The sequence below is a fragment of the Pungitius pungitius genome, chromosome 2, assembly GCF_949316345.1.
Source record: "Pungitius pungitius chromosome 2, fPunPun2.1, whole genome shotgun sequence".
NCBI classification, from domain to species: domain Eukaryota; kingdom Metazoa; phylum Chordata; class Actinopteri; order Perciformes; family Gasterosteidae; genus Pungitius; species Pungitius pungitius.
Window position 1 is genome coordinate 14854686 of NC_084901.1, and position 23627 is coordinate 14878312.

The following is a 23627-nucleotide window of genomic DNA, read 5'->3' on the forward strand; positions in this document are numbered from 1 at the left end:
ACCGGTGAGGAAACACCGCAAAACAAATATATAGACAAATACAATTAGTGGGACTTTGCGGGTGTTTCGACGGCTGAGCTGCGGTTGTTTTGCAGCCATTGAATGAGTTGTTTGTGTTTATCGTCTATCGAATGACCTTTTGCTATAAAATCAACTTTATTCAAGAAAGAAAATAGCGCCAATTGTTCGCCCGGTTCAAGTAGCCGATTTAGGATCTGATGTCATGCTCCAAGAGGCCTCGGGTCATCTCCCGAGGGGGGGTTATTATGATGAGAAATAAATCCGCTAGTCCGAAAAGCTGTGCAAAATAACAAACCCAAGAGAAGCATCCTGCAGCCTGAACTCCTGAACCCGACCTCCGAAATTAGATTTTCTTCTTCTTAAGAAAAAAATACAGGGGTGTGGGGGGGGGGGGTTGTCTTTTGTTGCACGAGTGTCACCTTTTGATGGAGTCGGTGACGCGCAGCAACAATCAGCGGGCAGACAGCGGGATAAGCTGCGGCTGCTGCACAGGCCAATACGCAAGTCTGCCGTCTCAATACACATCCACGCAGTCTGCGTGGACAGAGGATGACCTGCGGGGACGAGGCTCATTCGTCTGAACCCGGCGCAGGACTGCGGACCCTCGGCCCCCTCTCTCCGCGCGAGGTAAGCACTTATTAAGGTTACAAATGGGCTGCGAGTTTACGCACGTGAAGCCTAATTCCTCAAAAATTGCACATTCGTCCTGCTTATATTCTGCTCACGTTTTTAGCTGAAATTAAAATTCTAAATCCGGTCGCAACAGTCTTTCATGTGTCAAACAGGACTCGTTTTATTAAAGGAAAACGACATTTTCCCCGGGAATTAGTAAAAAGAATAATGCTGCTGTAATTTACAAAATACACTTTATATGCAGTCTATGTTCCCCCCCCAAAAAATACAATTAGCATTCTCTTGTTTAAGCCTGCTTTCGTTTTTGGACACATAAAGCACACTACTACATCTTAATGTGAGATTTGTTCCACCAGCGGCTTTAGGAAAAAATAATCCAGAATGAAGAAACACGGCGAGCCGACGCAGATCTCACCTCCACGGAAATAGAACAACGTGGATCTGTACCCCTCCGATCTAAATAATTAACTATATCTCAATATTCCCCTTTAGAGACAGGCAGTCGGGTGTTTTCTGATGAACACGTTAACGGGGACCGGCATTCAACTTTATATTTGAAAACACACGGTTTTAGTTAACCGATATCTTTGTGGTATTAACCTGGGAAACATAGAACTTGATCCGGAGCAGGTGATGGATTGTTTTAAAACTAATGCCCGTATTATTTGCATGTCATTGTGGAACATGGTAACTATTTCAAATACCTGAATCTGAGACCTTTAATCTTGCATGTGGGTCTCTTTCTATATAATATAATGTTGCATAATATATGCCAGTGAGTTTAATCACAGATATCCAACATGCATTTCCTCTAAAATAGTTGTATGTTATATTATATATTATAATCTGGTGAGATTGTAGGCAATAGTCTCAGACGCAGAGGGCTCTGATCAATAGTTTGTTTTTGTGGCAGGCAGTGATGCAACAAGCCCAAATAACAGCTTCTTCCAAAGCTCAACCTTCATGGCTTGCAGTTATTTTCGGGTCTTTGAAGTAAAATTTGTATTCGTAAGATCTAAAGAAAAACACGAAGAAGTACTGAAAGTATATGTGTGCAGAATTCTGTATTTTATTTACAGCAGAAAGGACTGACGTCTTTTTACATCTATTCCAAATAAATAATAGACAATCGACGGAGAGAACATCTGAAAAACAATAACCCACGAGTGCAGCAGGGAGGGCTGCTTGCTGTGTGTGTGGGGGAGGTGGGTGAGTGGGGGGGGGGGGGGGGTATTGAGGGTATGGGGGTTTGGCTCTGGACCAATGGAGGCCCAGCGGCTTCAGCCAGAGGTCACATCGTGTGACCTCACACATTCTCACCCTCACCTCAAGGCCCGAGGAGAAGTTGTCCATAACAAGAAGACACCGGCGTCCGTCTCCGCTCGTCTCTGAACGCACAATTATGTTATTTGTTCAATTTGATTTGGATTCTCGGCCCCAGTTTGCCTCTGGATTATTGCAGTATTGACTTGCTGGTATCTGCACGCTTGCTAATAATTCAAACTCGCTGCGGGTGTCCGTTGCATGCATGTTGGCTCTCTATTGTGTATCTTGTGGGTGTGTATCTTCGTGCATGTGTGTGTGCATGTGTGTGTGTCAGCCCCTCTCACAGTGGAGGCTTGGTGCCGTTTGAGGGCAGGCGGCTGGCCAGAGCGTGTGAAAGCAGATAACCAGGGAACGAATCTCATGACGCACGCACTTCCTGCTCTCTCAAGTTCTATTAAAAAGGAGGGACGAAAAACAAAAACACACTTCTGAGATGTTTTTCCTCTCCAAAATCAATTCCTGCACATTAAGCGTGCCGAGAAGATCAGCAGCACGGCTCACACCAAGCATGAAATTGTTGAGTTAAAAAAAAAAAAAGAAAACATCTGTGAGAATACAGTCCACCTGTGGGCTCGTTGTGTATTACATTAGTGGACCTTCTGCTCCAGGTCGCGATCTGAACACCCAAGTGTGGTCTGAGGTGTTTATAAGCCGTTTTGCTCGCTCGGCTCCCCAATTGGACGTAATAAAACATTAAACAAGAGCAGCGAAAAGGCACTCAGCCCCCTATCAGTCAAAGAGGAAGAGAAAAGGCTGCTGCTGGAGCTCCCCCGATGAGGCTGTGTTTGTGTGAGAGCTCGCCTGCTCGAACTGGATGAAAATGCCATTCAAGTGGCATTACTGAGCGTCGGGGGCTGAACATGGTCGTCCTGCAGCGAGAAACGCCACGTGGACGCGGGTTGTCAGACGGTGACATTTGACCCTGGAGACGACACACACACACACACACACACACCAGCTTCCTCGTGCCTCTTCATGTTAACCCGACGAGTCCAGAGCTGCTAACGTTTTAGCATCGTGTTCAGACACCTTCAGTTTACACAGTCCGCCCCAGATGGCATCCCTCAGCACTGTTGTCTTTAGGCCTGTCATCCACTGTAACGTCTTAATTGACGACACCTTGTGTTTGTCTTTCATTTAGTGTTGTGCAATTCGCCCCGTTCACATGCCGGGAACGTCAAAGACGATGAGTAGCGTGCGTTCGTTGGCCTTATTGAAACAGGAGCGAACTATGGAACCAGCACTTTTTTTCCCCTTTGTGCCAATAATCCAAAAAACGGCTCGGATAAGTGGGACGAGGTGTCAAAACGTGTGAATCACTGAACATGCTGCGGACCAAAATAGAACCAACACAGGTTTCAAACCTCACACATGAGTCAAATAATGACTCTCGATCCGCTGTGCTGGTGTTGAATTAATGTTGGCGAGAGTTGAGTGAAAACCAGCAGCAGTCAAATCAAACCGCGCCCGTTAATAAACACATGTCAGCCATTGTTTTTATTGCAGGCCATTTGTCACCCACTTAAATGGCGTAATTAACCTCCTTGTTATATTGCACAGGGAATGAGATCAACAGGTTCTTGTCCATTACTTCCAGGGCCCGTTGCCCGCCGTCTCCGACCCGCCAGCAGCAGCTCCTGGTTTCCAGCTCTGGAGCGGTGGACACCCCCCCCCCCAAAGGACCGGACGATTCATAAAATGTTTACTCCTTGTGAAATATCCATTTGGATCGCCCCTCTTATCAAAGCCAGATGTTGAAACATCCACTTTCCATGATGGTGTAAATACGGAGCCGTTTGTTCCCACTTTAAATTCTGGCATTCGTTTGTTCCATTTCTCCACAAACCCGATGATCAACAGTTTAATGTTCTTCCATCAATGAGCAGCTATTATATTATATATAGACGAGCCTGTTCTCTCAATGTTTAAGGAATAAATATTGATTTAATTCCTCATTTCTCCTGACTTTATTGTTGATTTATTCCCCACTGGACACACACTAGTTTTAGCTTTTTAGTGGTTTTCCATCTTTGTTCAGTTTGTTATTGTTTTGTTGCAATCTGTGTGTATTATAATGCAACTCATGAAGTTAAAAATTAAATATTTTTACGTTTTTACCATCATGTTTGTCAAAATGTTCATTCCTCTTTGTATTTTGTTGACTGGCATGAGAAGGGAATCGATCACTGAATAAACTGTACTATTCACACACTAGGACTCACACTATTAGATAAATAAAAAGACAAAATGTGTCAGGGGGGGGAAATATTTAGACGTTTCGACAGTTAGCTGTGAATGTTGATACCATGTATAGTGAATATAAAGCTAGCAAGTTAGCTTAGCACAAAGGCTGGAAATGGAAGGGAATGGGGAGAAGGTGGGGGGGGGGGGGTGAACCCAGCCTCTGCGCATGTATCCAATGAGGGGGCAAATACATTAATATATTAAATTTGACCTGTCCAAACAGACAGCAGTGACATAAAGTGAAGGCCCCCACCTGCTGCACCTGGAGGCCCCATCATGCACCTCTCCCAGCCTCCAGCATTTGCAACCCGACGAGAACAGCCGGTGTGGGGAGCGATTTATTGGATTGGATCCCACCCAGCAGCGACTTATACGCTCAACCTATATGTCACAGATGGTAGGATTTCAGCGTGGTTGATATAGGAAATCCACTAAGGAGTATTGATCTTTCTAAGATCTGCTCTCTCTGCCTGATCTCCACGGGGTCGGAACATCCGCAGAGGAGAGGGGGACCGGAGGGGGGGCGGGGGGGTCTGCAATCTAAGTTAAAGGTAATTTGAAACATCACGGCTCAGCCATGTTCCGAATGGTCTCAAATGAGCTGCAGTGCTGGAAGTTAGCATGACTTAGCACTGTAGCCGCCGTGTGTGGAGACAAGAGAAGGGAAAGAATGCCACCTACAGCAGCTCAGACTAACCACACGGCATCCGAGGAGACTCACTGGTGACTCACTGTCTGCTCGCCGACGGTTCTCTGGGGAGATCAAGTCCAAACCCACAACAGTAATAATCGGGCCGCACCAAAGATCTCAGCGAGATAGAAAACAAGAACCTGGCGGATGAGTCCTTTAAAATAGAGTTCACCACATTGTGGGATTTCTTGGTTAATTTTCCTTCTGTTATATCAACAGGTCTTCTATGAGCACTAGACAATACATCCAGTACGTTTGTTACCATGAAGATGTTTTCATCATAAACCCCATCACAGACACATCCTGTTTACAATCGTATCTGTCAAAGCAACATCCAATCATCCAATGTGGCTGCAGAATACTCAATTCTCATCATGTCAATGTTCATGTGCACCAGATGTTTGTCTTTGACATCATGAGACAAGAATCAGATTCCAATATTACGGCCTCCTCTCACTGTAAAACTGTGAAACGTCCAAGATCCCCCCTGGAGACCTGCACAGGTGTGTTTTTCATTGCATCTTTCCTTTGATTTCCTGGACCATCAGCCCCCCCCCCCCCTCTCTCTCTCTCTCCCTTCATTACTGTGCACGGTGGGAGAGCCATGGCGCACCGTGTGGTAGCATAATCCCTGCTGAAAGGCATCACCATCTACCATCATTAATGAAACGGAAGACACACATAGATATATATATATATACAGTATATAAACCTGCATATTAACTTACACATATTGGCTGACAGGTGAATGGCTGCAGCATGTTGTAGATTTAGATCTCTCTTATTTGTTGTCTTCTATACACTATGTGCTACACTGCTGTGAGGCCTATTGCTGTTTATTTCTGTTTCATACCTTTGCCTCAGCTTCTGCAATAATGCATTTTCTTTATAAAGAGGATTTAAATTTTTAAAATTACTTTTTCCATTTCTTCTCAATTCTACTGATGACCCTTCTTTAAGGACACCTTTACCAGAACAAAAAACAACAATACCACATTAAAATTATTATTGTTGCAGAAGTCGTTTTGTTCATGCTCTTCTGTTGTAACTCACAAATGCTGAGTTTTTTTTCTTTAGTTTAGGATCATAGAGGTTTACCAGGGTGAGATATCTGTTGTCGTAATACTATGAAGACAACATAATCAATTATGTTGTATAGTATTATATATTGCTCCAGATTATTAGCAAGAAATGTCTATGATCAATTTACAAAATATTTCATTAAATTCAGTTATTTTAAACTGCTAATAGATTATTACAGGCTTAAGGATGTTTATCTAACGTTTTATGTAAATCTTTTATTCTAAATGATTCGGTATCGTTCATGTGGGACTGTGTGAAACCAGCAGAGGGCACCAAAGATCATTAAATAAATTAACAGAGCAGTTTGTCTTGTTTTGAGGATTCGTCTCGTCATTGTTTCTTATCTCACTGCTCAGCAGGTGACGTCGTTTTTTTGCAACTGATAGAAATGACAATAATGTCGTGTTCCTTCAGTGTGTTTATTCTCCATTATCAATTTACAATTTTTTAAATAATACTCACTTTTTTAATTTCCCAAGTTTAAATATTATATTATAATATACATTCCACCACATCTTAAGGACTTAAATGCTTGATACATTAAAATCAGTTAAAACCGTGCATTTGACCCATAGTGTACTCCTTATGCTGTTAATGCATACCGGTGTGACGTCATCATCATTTAACATAATCCTCACAGATCCGCGAGGTCACAAAACCCACTGAACACAGCAGAATGCTCTCCCGTCTCAACCGCCGTGTTCTCCCCGGTGCGCGAGGCGTCGCGGCGGGTAACGAAGCGCGAAGGTCGGCAGGAATATGTTTTCATCTGCTGTAAACCAATAGGTGGGATTTCCACTTTCCACGCCAGCACTCTGTGACTGCAGCTGTGCCCTTCTGGTTTAAAAACAATACCTTCACCCTGGCCACTCATACATCATATCACCAATTCTCCCTCTTATTGGCAATGTCACACAGGGGGGGCCGGGACATTACAGAATAGATTCACCGCCAGCTCTCAGCAATATGATATAAACGGTGTGTAATGTAAGCCATACATTATGAATCCAATTTGTTTGGGCTTGGTTCAGAAAATAGATCTTCTGGGTTGAAGGTCACCTGGATAACCGCTAGATGGCAGTATGCTGGAGAAGATGGAGTCTGGAGTCCATAATGGAGTTTGCATACTAGTGCATTAGTAAATCCTTTTTTTCTTGATTTCAGAAATGCCATGAATATAATGGTAATGTAATATAATGGTAATGTCAATGTAATGGAAAAAAAACAAATGCAAACTGTTGCTGAGCCTGAATGTATTATTGTAAAATGTTTATATTTTTACAACATCACGTTGTGAACATAGGCTTTTGGAGGGGGAAACATTTTGGTGCGCTAACCTTCTTGATACACTTTGATACAAACCACCTCATATGAGCAAATTTAAAATGCACCCTGTAAAGGGAATCGTCGTTCTGATCTGCATCAACATCCTCTGGGACACAGCAGGCTGCAGAGCTGCTAAAGAATAGCGAGCGTGTTTTCTTTGAATGTTCTGAGCTTGAGGCCTTCCCCCTCAGGGCTAAGACGAGTTTCACCACAGTAACAGGTTTCATCTTTGTCACGGATCCAGCATTTGGATGTTGTTGTATTTAAAAAAGAGAAAAGGGCGTGTGACGGGGCACCTGGCAATTAGTGTTAAGTACCGGTTTACCTGTCCACAGTTCTGACCGCAAAAAAAAGTGTGTTTTGTTTGAGGTCTCGGTGGCTTTTAAACTCCAGTAATAAAACAAAAAAATCATCATGGTCATGAATTGTTGAAAGGATTCAAAGCTATCTGCTCGAGGCGATAGCAAAAGGGACGGCGAGTTCCATGCAGCATCGGCCCTGTGCATGCGACACTGTTTATTTTTTGCGCGTCGACATTTGTTTTGTTCCTGAGTTGTCGCTTTGACCAGAATGCACTGGATCGAAGGACAGAAGAAACAACCTTGAGAACATAACATTGCACGCGCAGAGGCATGAAATAAGATAAGGAAGAACACAAGGGAGGGGGGGACGAAAGCGGCGCCAAAAGTATTCGCTTCATGATGGATAAAAAACGGTGGATACAAACTGCAAACTATCACTTTGGAGACAATGGAATGCAGGACTGATAAAGTATAAAGAAGTGGTTTCAGCACGTACGCTTATGGTACACAACCAGAACGTAATCCATCATGGCCCGAGCGCCGCACTGCGTCCAGATGGCCGAGGAAAAGCGTAAACAAACCTTGTTTCGGAGCAGATGTTTTTTTTTTTTCGCCTCAAGGACACGACGTATTTAAAGCATATGGAGCCAAAACAGTGGGAACAAGGTGTTAAGTTAGGAAGTGCTGATTATACAAAAAGGCCCGGGTCAGGGATGCGGGGAAGGAGGACACGTCAAGCTGAAGTATGATTCTACCCAGATTTCTCCCTTTAAAAGGATAAGAATACACTACGTGTCCTTTCCTTTAGAGGCCCAGAGGTCACCTGACCTCTCAGGTCAGCGGAGCACTGGAAGTGTGTGATTTCTGTCTCTGTTCATTCCGTGGCCACACAATAATGATTCAGTATATTTTCATATACCTGCCTGCACACATGCAGGATGCAGAACAACTGGTCACAGTTTATTAATATATTTCGATGTACCCTTTAAGAGGAAAGATACCGTGCATGTAATTTGTAATGATGAGATGTGGAACAAAATAACTTTGCAATAATGACGGCACATGGTTGTTTGATGTAATTGAAATAAGACACAAGGACATAGAAAGGTCTTTTGTTTGGAGGGTTGACTTAGTTGGCGGGTCTTTGTAGGCTGTAAACTCACAGAGTGGCCTCTGCTCACGTTTGTGGGCTCAAAAAGCTTCCTTCAAACAGTTCCAACAGAAGAAGCGGAGCTGCACGTTTTAGTGCAAAAAGGTTTGTTTGTCCAAGTCTCCTTGAACAGATTCTGCAGTCGTCTGCAGAGATGTAACATTTCGGGACAACATTTTTGGCTTGGCAAGCGTTGGGTCTGTGGACCAATCGTGTTTGAGCAGGTACACAGTCTGCTTGGATGGGGGGGGCGAAAGGTGGAGCAAAATGCATTTGGTTGCCCACTGGCTACCTCACGCCAAAATGCTGATGTGATTTACAATAAATAAGAGGAAGCAACAATAAAAGTTACGTGCTCACATTGTAGCAAACAAAACACTGATGATAATAACCTTGCAGTTCCAAAACACACACACACACACACACACACACACACACACACACACACACACACACACACACACACACACACACACTCCCTCGCATTCTCACAAGAGTGACATTACTGGTTTGAAAAGGACACCCACCCATGACTGCAGATGCCTGACATGCCAGACTTCATCCTCGAGGCCAAATCACCTACAGGTGCGTTCCCTACCCCACAAAATCCAGCGCAGGAGCCCTGACGGGGCAGATGACTGAGTGAGGTGCCGTTGGGTGGAGGGGGCAAAAGGTGGAGCAGATACGTTTATTCAAATGCAGAGTCCACCCAAACTCAGAGAGAACAACATGGCAGCAATAATCAGTAAGGGATCAGCAGCAATGATGCAGAACGGAGCAGCAGCACAAACCACAAATTAAGGAGCCCCAGAAGAAGGCTGCAGAATCCGCACCCACACCTTGAAACCTGCATCATAGTGACACTCCTAAAGAGCCTGCCACCGTTTTTTGGAATCTCCTCTTAAAAACCTGAGTGCCATTATTTGTCATCAGAATGCATCAAATGTGTACTGATATCTTGTTTCATTCAAAAACAGGACCTTCTATGTTGATAAAACTTTCAAATTGAATTATGGTTAAAAATGGATTCACTGATAAGATTCAAGTTTTCTTTTGTGCGACAGAGCTGCTAAATTCAAAATGTGGATTTTCTTATTTGAAACCTAGCTTTTATAAACTCTGATTAAAACTAGTCTAAGATTACATTTTCTGTTTCAACAAATCTGACAAAAATGCTAATTAACCAATAAAAGCAATGCAACTGTCCGTCTGGGAGTTGTGGACAGATGTAATGAACACACACAGCTCTGGGTTTCATTTGAAATGATAAATAACTGATACATAACAGGTTCTCTGTGGATTTGCCCTGTGGTTCTGGTTCCGTCAATAGAGAGCACACAGAAAACACAACAGATGTACGGAATGAACAAGCAAAGTGACAGAAGTCTGGTTTCACCTCAAAAGTGTAAAACCACAGGGTAACTTTTGACTAAAGGTCGTGATGGTACAATAGAGCCAAACTTGTTTATATTCTTCTGAAAGGCCTCTGTAGATAACCATTTAAAAGATAAAGACCTGAAACCAAACAGGTTTTCCCTTTTGCCTCATTCTGGTGATTCCGGTTCATGTGGGTCAGTAATCCGAAGAGGGATCCGACCTGCTGGTATTCTGTTTATGTTATATATTCTGTCAACTGTCTATTTGTTACGACACACTAGTCTTTTAAAAATAACATTTCAAATAACTGATGCCACTAACTCACTAGCCGTGTCTTTTTGTGTCTTTAAAAGGTCAATCATTAAATCTGTGTTTATATTTTCTGTTTTCCACATGTATGTAAGAACTTACATATAATTAGATCATTTAGTTGATTATGTGATGATTCAAAATGTAGACATCTTCAATGTGGTCTAAACAATAAAGCCGCACACAGGACACACAGGTCCTTAAAATCCGTTTGCAACATGTTGCAGAAAGAGTCTCAGTTTTGTGCTCAGGTTCAGCAAACAACTGCAGCAAATGTGAAATCTTACTTCAATGCTTGTCAGTTCAATTCGGTTCCCGGTTAACTTCCTCTGAACAGCCGCTCAAAAAGCAATGCCAACACCATGAGGAAAGAAATGTGTGTTCAGTGACAAATTGTGGTGTGGCAATATTTTGTGTTCTATTCCATTCAATGTGAAAACAAGTTCTCATGTTTTCTCAAACATCCTAATGTGGCTCAACCCAACACACACACACACACACACACACACACGCACACACACACACACACACACACACTGTAGCTATTAGTACTTCTTTAACATTTTTGTTGTGGTGGACCCACTCACAGATGCAAACGCATCGGTGCTTTGTTTCTGCAGCTCAGGCTCTGCTCATAAAGAACACGGTTGAACAGGTTGAACTGGAAACTTTGACATGCTAATTCTTCTGAAGGATGGCATGTCAGTAGCTTTGCATTGTTCTCCCATGCCATTCTTATAGGAAGAGAATGACACAAGCAACAGAGGTTCTGTTTGAATCAGGTTTCTGGAACATTTGAGTAAATAGGCTGAAAGTCCAACATCATCCAAAGGTATGATCAGTCTGCCAGAGCACAGATTACAAATCAGAGGTGAAATTGCACAACCTGCATCCAAAAAAACTCATTTTGTCAAGTATGCATTTACATGTACATTTAACATTTAGCTGACACTTCCAAAGCGACTTACAATAAGTGTATTTAATGCATGCATTTGGCATTTGGTTTGCGGCGCTGTAGTTAGTTTCTGGATTAAGGTTGAATTGAGATGTTCTAAACCTCAGCCCACCTATTGGTCTTTGATCGATTAGGAAACAGCTGCCACCTGTTTCGACTGATCAATACAAGAGAAAACTGCTGAAGATTGCACAACCAAGTGTCACAACTGAGTGCGACATACTGCATCTATTTCTGAAAAACTGTGTTTTTTGGAGGTAATAATTGGTTGAAAGAAATGATGAAAGAGTGCTGCTTAATGTCAATTGATTAAGAAATCTTTTTTAATTATAATTAATGGAGTAATGTACATGAAACGAAAACATTGACATGTACTCTTTCCCGCAAAGAACTTAAAGTACATTTTGTGTTTGTTTGAATCAGTACTTTTAAAATGAGTCGGTGACTCTAAACTGCAGCTAAAGTGAAATATAAAATAATTGTACAGATTGAAATAGGCTGACAAAAATGACATTTTCGAATGAAAGGGAATTGGAAACTTTATTGATTTTTTTTTAAATATCATAATGCCATAGTGGGATTGTCTGCTAATCATTTCGCATTTGCAAACTCGGCGGCGCTAGGACCCGGGAGTCGAGCTGCGCGTAGGAAGAGGGCGTAGGCTCGCGCTCAGCCGCGTGGAGGAGGAGGAAGAAGAAGCAAGGTGGCGCGCGTGCGAGAGAGAGCGAGAGAGCGAGAGGGAGATGCGAGACGAGAGTCAGCGTGGGAGCAGTCGAGTCCAACCAGCACGAACCTCCCCCCCCTCTGCGCGCGGCCCAGTGTCGTCCTCGTCTCCAGCGGCGTGAAGCAGCAACGCAGCCAGCATGTCGGTGCTCGCGCTCCAAGAGTACGAGTTCGAGAGGCAGTTCAACGAGGACGAAGCCATCCGATGGATGAAGGACAACTGGTAAGCCTGCCGCCCCCCCCAACCACCTCCTCCTCCTGCCCCCCACCTCCCGCACTGCAGATTCTGTGACCGGCCGGGATTAAGAGCTGGAGACGATCCTCCTTTTAGTACCGGTGCGTGTGTGCGTGTTCGTGTGTGCGTGCAGCACCTGCTAATTAAACCCGGGACGTGCCCCACGAAAGGCACAAATCCACGCGGGTACGAAGCCACGGCGCGCGTGGAGCCTGTCAGACCCCTCCCCCCCCCCAAACCCGCTGCTTCGCGCATCTTTTAGCGGTCTGATGCCCCGTGATTTATTGCTGCAAGTTACTGCTATTTGATGAATACGAATGACCTGCAACGGATAGAATAATTGCGCTCACGAGCCCACATGAAGGCCTCGCACAGCTTCTTCACTGAAACCCCAGGTAGATATTCTATTCATGATGAACCGGATAAAACTACAATATATCAATCATCAAATCCCAATTTTCTATTGATCAGCTTCGCTGCTTTTTACAAATTGAGATAATTGTTTGGTAAAGAAGGAACACTTGACTACCGCATTACTGATCCAACAGAGTTGCTTATTTCATGAAACCTTGTAATGAGCCCCCCCTGACCCCATGAGACAGACATGTCCCTGTGGCCACTGTGATTGAGTAAATATTGCTTTGTGGTGTGCGCGCATCAATGGGTTTTCATATGTAGGTCATGAGCCGGTCCATCCGGGCCATCATTCGCATGAACTCACTCGGGGGTCGTCATTTGAGCCAAGAAATGGTTCTGAACCCGAGCGACTCATGCGTTAAGTGTGCACAGGCTTCATTAGGCCCCCAGTGGCACCGGGGGGCCCTCACCTGGCTTCCACGTGCACGCCAAATATTTAAATGTGATCAAGTAGAGCCAGTTTTGGAGTTGTTGTGTTCTTATTCTTTTAAATTAACTGTGTGTGTGTGTGAGTGTGTGAGAGAGAGGGAGCAGTGAGTAGGAGCTGTCCATACCCTGGTACTGACAACCGACCAATGGCGGTGATCTTCTGATGTCGGCTGACGGAGCTCCAGCCAATGGCGGTGCAGCTGAGCTGTGCTGACTCCCGTGCTCCTGTGGCGGAGGCTGCACATGGCCGATGGAGGCGAAAAGCTGCAGCGGAGGGGGTTTTGATGGGTTGTTTGTTTTCATGCCGCCCAGGGAGCGAGCGGCTAAACGTGGCATGTTTTTATGACCCTCCGGGGGGGGGGGGGGGGGGGTTGAGGGGGAAATGTGTGAGCTAGTTTGAAGGCGAGCGTCACATTTGAATAGAGAAAAGGAAGCTGTTGTGTGATGGTTGGTTCACTTGCGATGTGCCACACCACAGTTTTGTTTATTTTGCTACGAGGGTCTGTAAATAACATCAACTAAGCCAAGTTCAAGGTCCAAATATATTAGTTAAATATGTTTTTGCCTGAGAATGTTTTGAGTAGTGCAAAAGATTTGTGGTAATTGATTCAGATTAATTCTAGTTCTGGCTAAACTTTTATCTTAAGTTATGATTTGTAAAAGAAGAATGCACATTATCAGCAGCTTTAGGCTGCAATAAAAAAAGCATTATGTGATAAATAGTAACGCAAAATTCAATAATACCAATTGATTTGTAACTCCCATCACATTATAAACATCGTACATGTGCACCGATGTGGGTTCAGTCGGTCTAAACTACTACAATCAGCTGTTTAGTTTTTGTTCAGCGGGTTTAAAGTTCCGACACAAGCCCACCAGCAGCTGATTTGGGTGAATTCTGTTTTTAGAATTGGTATAAGAGCCTGAAGGAAAGCTGGTGGAAATAGTGTGCAGACCACTCTGATTACTACCCTCAAACTAAGAACACAAAACTCCTTTCTCTTGATTGACTTTTGAGCAGTTAATGAGTAGGTTAATCATTCAGTCAGTGTCCATCTCGTTCTGTTGATGAATCCACCTGGTTTACCCCTCTCGGTGTGGTCTGAGGTGCCGTCACCTTTCAGGGCTGATGCAAAGTGAGCTGCTTGTTTTCACATGCAACGCATGCATTCCCCATGTATTCCATGCACTGTGCATCATTGCTCTGTGGGGATCAACAGAGACTGCTAGACGGCAAACTGTCTTTTCTCCGGATCTCTCTAAATTGATATTGAGATACCACAATTTGTCTTTGCTTTCAGCCAAATTCCATGATAACTTTTGGACTTGAGCCGCGACGATTAAAACATTTGGCATCAAAAGCTCAACGGCTTCACTCCCACGTTGCGTATTATTCAAAGCGGATCATTCGACAGATTGATTGCTCACTGGTTGTCGTGGTGATGAAAATACACGATACAAGATCAGACATCGTACAATCCGCTGCGGTTATGAAAGCGGCCTCCTACGTGCAGCGACTGCTCTGCCGCGTTGCGCCAGCATGCAGAAGAGAGCCGTCAGAATGAACAACGAGACCTTTGTGATGGTCCGTCTGTAAATGTTTATTTCACAGCTTGACCTTCAGGTTTCGACAGTTGATGAGAAAAGTCTCCTTTTAGTTATTTAGTCCAGCCGGTTGTTCTAGAGGGCTTGAGCCTGGCAGTGGGGTTCATCCCACCAGGAGACCTGCATCAGGGTAATTATTATCAATAATCATTTCACAGAGCAGCACAACGCTGAAATTAGAGTTGTAAAGAAGTGGATGATTTTTTTGAAGTGTGTAATAATAATAATAAAACATTTCTTCATGGTAGCATTCAAGAAAGAACTGACAAAGGATGTCGATTTTAAATTAATTTAAATTTTTCTTTATGCTGTGCTAAATGAGATAAAAGCAAAGAACAACATTGATCATGTTCCTAAATGAAGACACTAAGTGATTATTTCCCAGGTCATTCCTCACGCTCACACTTACATTTTCAAGATCTTTCTTCTACGTGCTGCTGCTATTTTAACGAGCGCACACATGATGATGATGATTGTTAGTGACCGCATTTACCCAGAGTCCCCCCCCCGGGTGCTCGTTAAATGTGTGCCATCATCGGGTTCCCGCGGAGCACGTGATTGGCTGTTAGCACCGCCAGTGGTCCTCTGCGTACCTTCGTCTGAGGTAAAGCTTGCATCACTGTGAAAAGAGGCCTCTGTAGGCTTTCTTGAAGAAAGACAATATTGAAAATAGAAGGAGAGGACATTGAGAGGGCAAGGTGTGTGGATAGTGCTATGCATAGCATGCATAGCTGGTGACCTTTTGTGTTCTACAGACACGCTCTTGATGTGCATGCGTTTGCATGCATGTGTGACACTGCAGACTCGCTGGAACACGCGCTCGTCCTCAGACTGCAAACTCAGGATGACATAAGGGCTCAAAATCTCCGGGAAGAGCTAATAAGTGGGGGGGGGGGATGGGCAAGCGATGTGCTCATTATGTTACGAAATGTACCATGTAAGCATCAGGTCACATGAAACCAGTACGTAGGGTGTACTGAATGTCCTCAGTGGCAGTTGTCTGCATGTCTTATGAAGCTGATCATAATATTTGAACATGTTAAGTGCCAGCGTCTCAACACTATCTGACCATGTGATAACAGATACGTCAGATATGCCCCGCCCTCTTCGTCCCTGCCAAAATACAATTGTACTTTCACGTAGAGGGAAGTTAATATTTAACCGGCTCTCTCAACAATTAATCCATCGGCTTGTGGGCAAACTCAAGTTAATTATACTTAGATTTATAAAACCAAACCAGACCCTTCAATGATTTACCGAAGCCTGAAGGAAATCTGCAGAAGTAAGAAGCTTTAATGAACTTCACCTCGTGCGCGCTAAGCCAGAGGCGGTCTGACCCTCTGGATCCTCCCCGGTTACGCGCTGGCAGACGCGCGTTGGGTGTTTCCTCCTGAAGCTTCTGTCAACACCTCATTTCCTCGGTTTTAAATAGACAGCAACATCATTGACTCGTTCCTGAGTTTTAGGATTCATGCAGCATTCTTATTTCCTTGCTTAAGTCTTTTCAGTCTTTCATTGTTGTCTCCTATTTAATTCGTGAGACATTTTTGATTGACTTGATTGAATTTGTAACCACATGCTGTGTTTCGGCCCTGTGCTCTGTGTGTGTTACCAGAAGTAGAACATCTCTGTGCTTGGGTTAATCAAACCTTTGGTCGGCTTCCTGGGACACCTACGTTTCTAAAATGGAGCCGCCCCGCTGCGCGCTCCGCTCACACGTGGTATGCGAGCCGGCTTCAGAGGGGGTGGATGAAATATGTTCTGTCTTTAAACTTTGCAACAACAATCGTACGGGCATTTTCCACCGTGATGTCCAAACCCAAACGCGGTATCGGATCTCGGTGTTTTCACCTCGTCAGTTCCCTGGTTGGCTTGAAGCCCGTATTTGCTCCGTGAACTGAGGCAAGTGTTGTTTCTGAGCCACGGACTCTTCTCTAAATATATGCTGCAAATCCCGGCGCCAGAGTTATTAGCAGAGCGCGTCTGCACATCCAACGGGCGGCGAGAAAACCCTTCAATGCACGTTTCAGAACCTCTGACCTCACATTGAGTCTTGCAGTATGATCTCGGGGGGGGGGGGGGGGGGGGGGGGGAGTCTGAGCGCAGAGGCCCCCTGGAGCATGAAGGGATGATGTGAATTCACACCGACGTCTCAAATAGATTCCTGGGACTGCGGGCGTAGCTCGGCCTCCGCTGGCTCCGCCCCCACCGGCGGCGTCAGGCCCTCTGCTTTCTCTACCCTTTATTTATCTTGATTCTGACAGCGTAATCCATCTTCCAAATATAAACACAGTCCTAATGCACGTCTTAACCTTTGGCTTAGTGTACTTGTAGAAGATGAAGCACACAGTGCAAGACATAACCCCCCTCCCCCCCCCCCCACCCGTACTGTTCATTAAGAGCGCCAGAGTAATGTATGATAACATCTTTGTCCTGTATGGGCTGACATGCAGAATTAAATGAGAAACAAAGACATTTCCACAGGTTGTGACAGACCAAGCAAAGCTGCAGCAGCAAAACCACGCAGTGCATCGAATGACACAAGTGTGCGTTTTAATGCTTATTAATTGACATTTGAGCCCATTGTAGGCAGAATGTCCAAACAGAGTCTCGTAGAATGATGAAGCAAAGCTTTATCTGTGCACAACATGGGAGCAACACGTGCACACGTGCAGCGCTCCCTGCAGGATCCCACCAGAGGCCACGCATCAATCTGGCCTGCCAGCACTGAAGTCTGAGATGCTCCTCTGTGGTCAAACCGGTTTTGTGTGTGTGTGTGTGTGTGTGGGGTTGAGAAACGGTGATGTCGCTCTGCAGCCCCGCCCTGCTGTCACTCTGTCAAAGCTGCTCCTTTTCCACTTACTGACTGCACTGCTTTGTCCTTTGTTCCGTGCAGGGGCCTTAAATCCTCCTGCTGCAATGGCAACGGGACATTGTTTTCATTTTTCTGAATACTAAAGAACAACAAAGTCCATGTTGAGCGGCTGACGCTGTTTTTTGTACCTGCCGTTCCCATCGCCTCTGGTGCTGTGTTTGCAGTAGTTCCAGCTTCTCCGGGATCCTTTTTACTTAAAATGGCACAATAGTGGTGTTGTGTCTCAAAATGTCCGACTGGGTACATTTCTAATTAAATATTAAATTATGTCACGCTTCTGTGAGGTATGTGTGTGTTCAGAGTGTGAGTCGTGCAGCGAGCTACTACACTTTGTATCGCAAAGTCCGTTGAGCTTGAACAGATCTCATCCGAGGGTTTGACTTTACTTTTGTATAAAACAATACTACACACACACAGACGGATACAATAACTCATTTCCACCGAGGAACACATTTCTATCTGGTGACTAATGTAGCAACCATGTTGTTAGTATCACTTCCACAAAGCAGCACAAAACCTGACTCCTCGAGCCAGTTTTACTCGACACATAATCAGTCACCACAACGTCTAGTAGTGCTTCTAGAGTTCCCACAATGCCTTTCACCACAGGTGCCTGCGCATTGTCCTCTGAGAGCATGTTATTTTGCATTATTGCAAGGGTGTAGCTGCACATTTTCTATAGGTTCCGTCGGGCAGGTCCTCCACTTCCCCCCCCCCACGGCCGCTCTCTCTGACGACGTGTTTCTGGAAAAACGCCGGAACCAGAAACTGATCAACATCTATAACTATAAAGTGAAGCATTTAATTCACTCAACTCAGGAAGTCGGATCAGATAGTGTTGCTCTGTGGCTCCTTTTTTATAGATTTAGCATCGCACTGTTTCCTGTATCTAATTGACGCCTCTTATTTGTTGCAGGGTGATTGTATAAGAATCAAGCAAAGCATTGCTGAGAAGGCTCATTGCGTAATCAGTGCATACAGGCTGTGAGAAGTGGAAAGATTTATGTTTTTTTTTGTGTGCACAGGAAGAAGTCGTTTCTCTACGCTGCTCTCTACGTCGCCTTCATCCTCGGGGGGCGTCATGTCATGAAGCAGAGGGAGAAGTTTGAGCTAAGGAAGCCGCTGGTGCTGTGGTCGCTCACGCTCGCTCTATTCAGGTGAGAAACGGCAAAGAAACATCTGGTTTGCTTTTATATGAACATGAGGCCTCCTGCTGCTGGTAAAATGTCTCTATATTGTGCCTTTTCAATGCATAATGCTGAGTTCATCAGCTACTACCCTTAACAGGGGGATAGAAATAGAGCTGCAGACACTCATGGCATTGACTTCATATATCCTCCTTTAATGCATTATGCTCATATCCTCTACTCTAATGAATGGTACACATATTCTCTACTCTAATGAATGATGCACATATCTCTAATGTATGATACACATATTCTCTACTCTAATGTATGATGCACATAACCTCTACTCTAATGTATGATGCACATATCTCTAATGCATGATGCACATATTCTCTACTCTAATGTATGATGCACATATCTCTAATGCATGATGCACATATTCTCTACTCTAATGCATGATGCACATATCCTCTACTCTAATGTATGATGCACATATCCTCTACTCTAATGTATGATGCACATATTCTCTACTCTAATGCATGATGCATATATTCTCTACTCTAATGCATGATGCACATATTCTCTACTCTAATGCATGATGCACATATTCTCTACACTCATGCATGATGCACATATTCTCTACTCTAATGTATGATGCACATATTCTCTAATGCATGATGCACATATTCTCTACTCTAATGCATGATGCACATATTCTCTACACTCATGCATGATGCACATATTCTCTACTCTAATGCATGATGCACATATTCTCTACTCTAATGTATGATGCACATATTCTCTAATGCATGATGCACATATTCTCTACTCTAATGCATGATGCACATTCTGTCTTTGTAGTATATTCGGTGCCATCCGTACTGGGAGTTTCATGATGCACATCCTGATGACCAAAGGGCTGAAGCAGTCAGTTTGTGACCAGAGCTTTTACAACGGGCCCATCAGCAAGTTCTGGGCCTATGCCTTCGTACTCAGTAAAGCACCAGAACTGGGTAAGTCCTTATCACAGCATTAGTGTGAACGTGTGTGATATATTCTGTTCACTGTATACCATCTTCAGTCAATTAGCAGACCGCCAAGTAAGCTGTCGCTTGGAAGCGTTTCATTGTCATAATATCGAGCCTGAAGCTGCTGCTTTTAGGCGGTTAATATGACCTCATGTCAAAGGCGCGTTACCGCAATTCCAATCAGTCAGTCATCCATTCATTAAACGGCTCGCCCTGTTGTTCCTGCAGGCGATACGCTCTTCATCGTCCTGAGGAAACAGAAGCTCATCTTCCTCCACTGGTACCACCACATCACCGTGCTGCTCTACTCCTGGTACTCCTACAAAGACATGGTGGCCGGCGGCGGGTGGTTCATGACCATGAACTACCTGGTCCACTCCGTCATGTACTCTTACTTCGCCCTGCGGGCGGCCGGCTTCAAGGTGTCTCGCAAGTTCGCCATGTTCATCACGCTGACCCAGATCACCCAGATGCTGATGGGCTGCGTGGTCAACTACCTGGTGTACTCGTGGATGCAGCAGGGCCACGAGTGTCCATCCCACATGCAGAACATTGTGTGGTCCTCCCTCATGTACCTCAGCTACTTTGTGCTCTTTGTCCAGTTCTTCTTCGAGGCCTACTTTGGAAAGTCCAAATCGAGGGTCTCAGCCGCCGCCAAGAAGAGCGAGTAGACCAAGAGGGGAGGCCATGAAGAAAAGCGGAGTTTAGAACGGAGGAGAACCAGTGACTTGAGACAAAAGTGTCAGCGGTGGAGGGTTGTTGGGGAGGGGGGAGGGGTGCTTGAGCGTTACTACTAATGTGCAGATCTAAAATGCCTCGATGGACGTGGCGTCTCCACTGAGGGACGCCGAGGAAGCAGCAGCAGCAGCAGCGCCGCCATCATCGGAGCCATCTGAAGTTTTAAATCCTTGTTTTGAGTATTTTTTTTTTTTATAACCTGAAATATAATTAAACAAATGAAAGGCCTCCCATCTGCCACGAGCTGATGTTTACTTGTTTTTAAAATGAAATAAATGAATTGGTACATATGAAGATGGATGGAGTCAACGTTAACTCGACAGGGCAACGCTGGCGGTTGGCGAGAACGTACGGGGGGCGAGCGGCGCGGTGTCTTCTGTGTCTTACATTGCAAAATGCGATATCTTCTCAGGTCTTAGGTTATCTCTTTCTTAACACAATATGCATATCGAGACAAAGTAGACATGTTTAACATCAGCCCCGGTTTAACGGCGAGTGTGACATGAAGCGGACTGCGCTGACGGCCTCAGAGGATCGCTCTGCCCCGGGGCATGATGGGAAACGGGATGACGCCACTGCTTCGCCACTTGTCGTGACCGTGCAGAAGTTGCCGACCACACTTGAACAAAACAAATGTCCCTACCAGTGAAGGATAAATGTCTTTTGGACACTGATGGTTAAAATGGAGGACAAAAAAATATTTGGTTTAGCAAAAGAAAAGAACAAAAACAAACCTGCAAACTGTCAAATTCTGCTTTAACGACTTAAAATCTGATGTATTCTTAATGGTGTCTGTCTGTTTTGTGCATTTGCAGTGTATCAATGTCAAAAACATTTGTTGCTGAAATATGTGACGTGCACAAATGTGTCATGTGCCTGTGGTGAGTATTTAAATTGTTTTATTTTGATTGCGTGGATCTTGGGTCACAGTGATAACGGGCGGTCAGGTTGTCTGCTGCAGTGAGCTCTCAAAGCAGATCAAGGATTCCACTTTCTGGTTCCACCTCGGGACGGAAAGTCTAATCGAGATGATTTAATCTACCAACTGACTATTCAACAATTGCTGCTGGCCTTGCGTTTAAAAGTGTCCACATTCACTGTACCTGACCTTCCCATAGAGGTGAAACCGTGCAATAAAGCTTAATCATTGAGAATAATATTCATGAGTCGTCTTTACATGTTTCTCTTTTGGATCATTTAACGTCCCGTTTCATTACTCTGAATTAATGCCCAGAGATGCATTTAAGCATCATCTGGGTTTTATTGCAACACTTAAGCAATTTATTTATTTTGTGGTATATCAGATAAAGATGCAGGAAGTATTGGTTTATTCCAGCTCGATGTTTATTTTTTAGATGAACCAAAGGAAAAAAAAATGTGAATACAATTGATGCTTAGAATTTGTTATCAATGGGTAATTCCAGCTTCCAGTTTTGTCAGCAATATTAACTTTATAAGAAAAGGTAAGTAGGTAAGGTACTTCATAGCAAAACTTCCCCTCCACAGTTAATCTTTAAAGCACATTTTAGAAATTTTCCACACTATTTTATTGAAACTGTTGTGTGAAGTTTTTGGTCTTGTGCACTTTCGCCACCTGCTGGAACAAAGTCGCCACGACAACGTCCTCCCAGTCCTTCATTTTATAACATTTTTAACATTCCTTATGCAATCTCTGCAACTGGGTTGATTTACTCCAGATAACCAACGTCTGCCTTACCAGAGCAGTGTCTTCCCCTGTAACCCACTAAAACAACTTGGACCTTTTCAACCCCCCCCCTTAAGAACACAATAGAACCGTTGAAACTTGTTACAGCTTCAATGATGTGACTATTACGTTTTACTCTGGACTTCAAGTCATACTTAATGTTTATCAGTGAACGGTCAAATGTTTGAACCTATTACAAATATGTCAAACAAAAGAGACTTCTGTATTTGTGTGTCCTAACTTTCAAACCATGTTTCATTCATTTATTAAGAAACCCCCGCTCAAAATGTTTCCTCTACCCCCCCCCCCCCCCGCCCCTCCCGAATGAGGAGAGAACACCCATAGATTCTGGCTCATGTATCCAATCCTTGCATCAGTGCCCCTCCCCTTTTGATTTCAAATCCTCACAAACTAGTGTTGCTCTGAGGGAGCGAGTACTGACCTGAAGGATCAGAGCAAAGCCTTTGAGTGGGCAGCTAATTCCCTCTTTAGTCCTCATCAGCTGTCCTCTGGGCCGCGATGGAGGCGACAGCGATGAAGTAAAGCTCGCCCCATCTGGCAGAAAAATACAAATGTAGCTAATAGAGAAGGAATGAAACTGCTTTATTTTTTGTGTTGGGGGAAAAAAGACACTTGTTCCATCTTCTCCCGTTCCTTTATTATTTTAATATATATTAAATCAGCTTTCTGTAACTTGTAGTTCTTGTTTTTGTCTTCTCTACTTTGCGATACTCCATTTAACCTCTCCTGAAGTACGTGAAGCTAAAACTCTCACTTAAAGCTCATAATATGCAAGTCAGACCTGATGCCCATCTTCATGCATCAGACCGTATAACCATCTTTAGGGTCAGACCCTACACCCATCTGTGTGACCAGACCTGATGCCCATCTTCATGCATCAGACCGTATAACCATCTATAGAAAATGTTTTGCGATCCCTTCCACCGAGTAAGCAGTTTTCAATCTAAAACCCCCCGTAACTTAAACATGCCGCTCACGTAACAATAATAATCACATTTTTAATAAAAGTGTTTTGAGTTTCATTTTTGGAGGATTTAGCATTTATTGCATAAAACAGATGAATTTCTATTATTTTATCCATATTTACATCAGCAGGGCCATTAGTTTTCTGACAGAAATCCATGACTTTGATATTGTTGCTTACTAATCAACTGTCAGCTATGTTTATATTTTATAATAACAGAAGAAGCGGTGGCCCCTTGAGGCCCCTGATCCTTGCGGCGCACCGACTGTGACTCTATTGCCCCCTGTTGCCCCAATTGAGGAGTAATAGAAGATAAATTGACACTGGGCCCAATTTCATCTTC

General features: G+C 44.1%; 1 protein-coding gene across 1 annotated transcript; it reads left to right on the plus strand.

Annotated features, from left to right (window-relative positions):
- Nucleotides 1-12106: 12106 nt before the first annotated feature.
- Nucleotides 12107-21753, plus strand: elovl6 (ELOVL fatty acid elongase 6). The gene is made up of 4 exons (XM_037461773.2): nucleotides 12107-12363; nucleotides 18727-18858; nucleotides 19690-19841; nucleotides 20085-21753. Exons 1-4 carry the CDS (start codon nucleotides 12281-12283, stop codon nucleotides 20525-20527), a joined length of 810 nt encoding a protein of 269 aa, XP_037317670.1. The 5' UTR covers nucleotides 12107-12280; the 3' UTR covers nucleotides 20528-21753.
- The last annotated feature ends 1874 nt before the right edge of the window (nucleotides 21754-23627 follow it).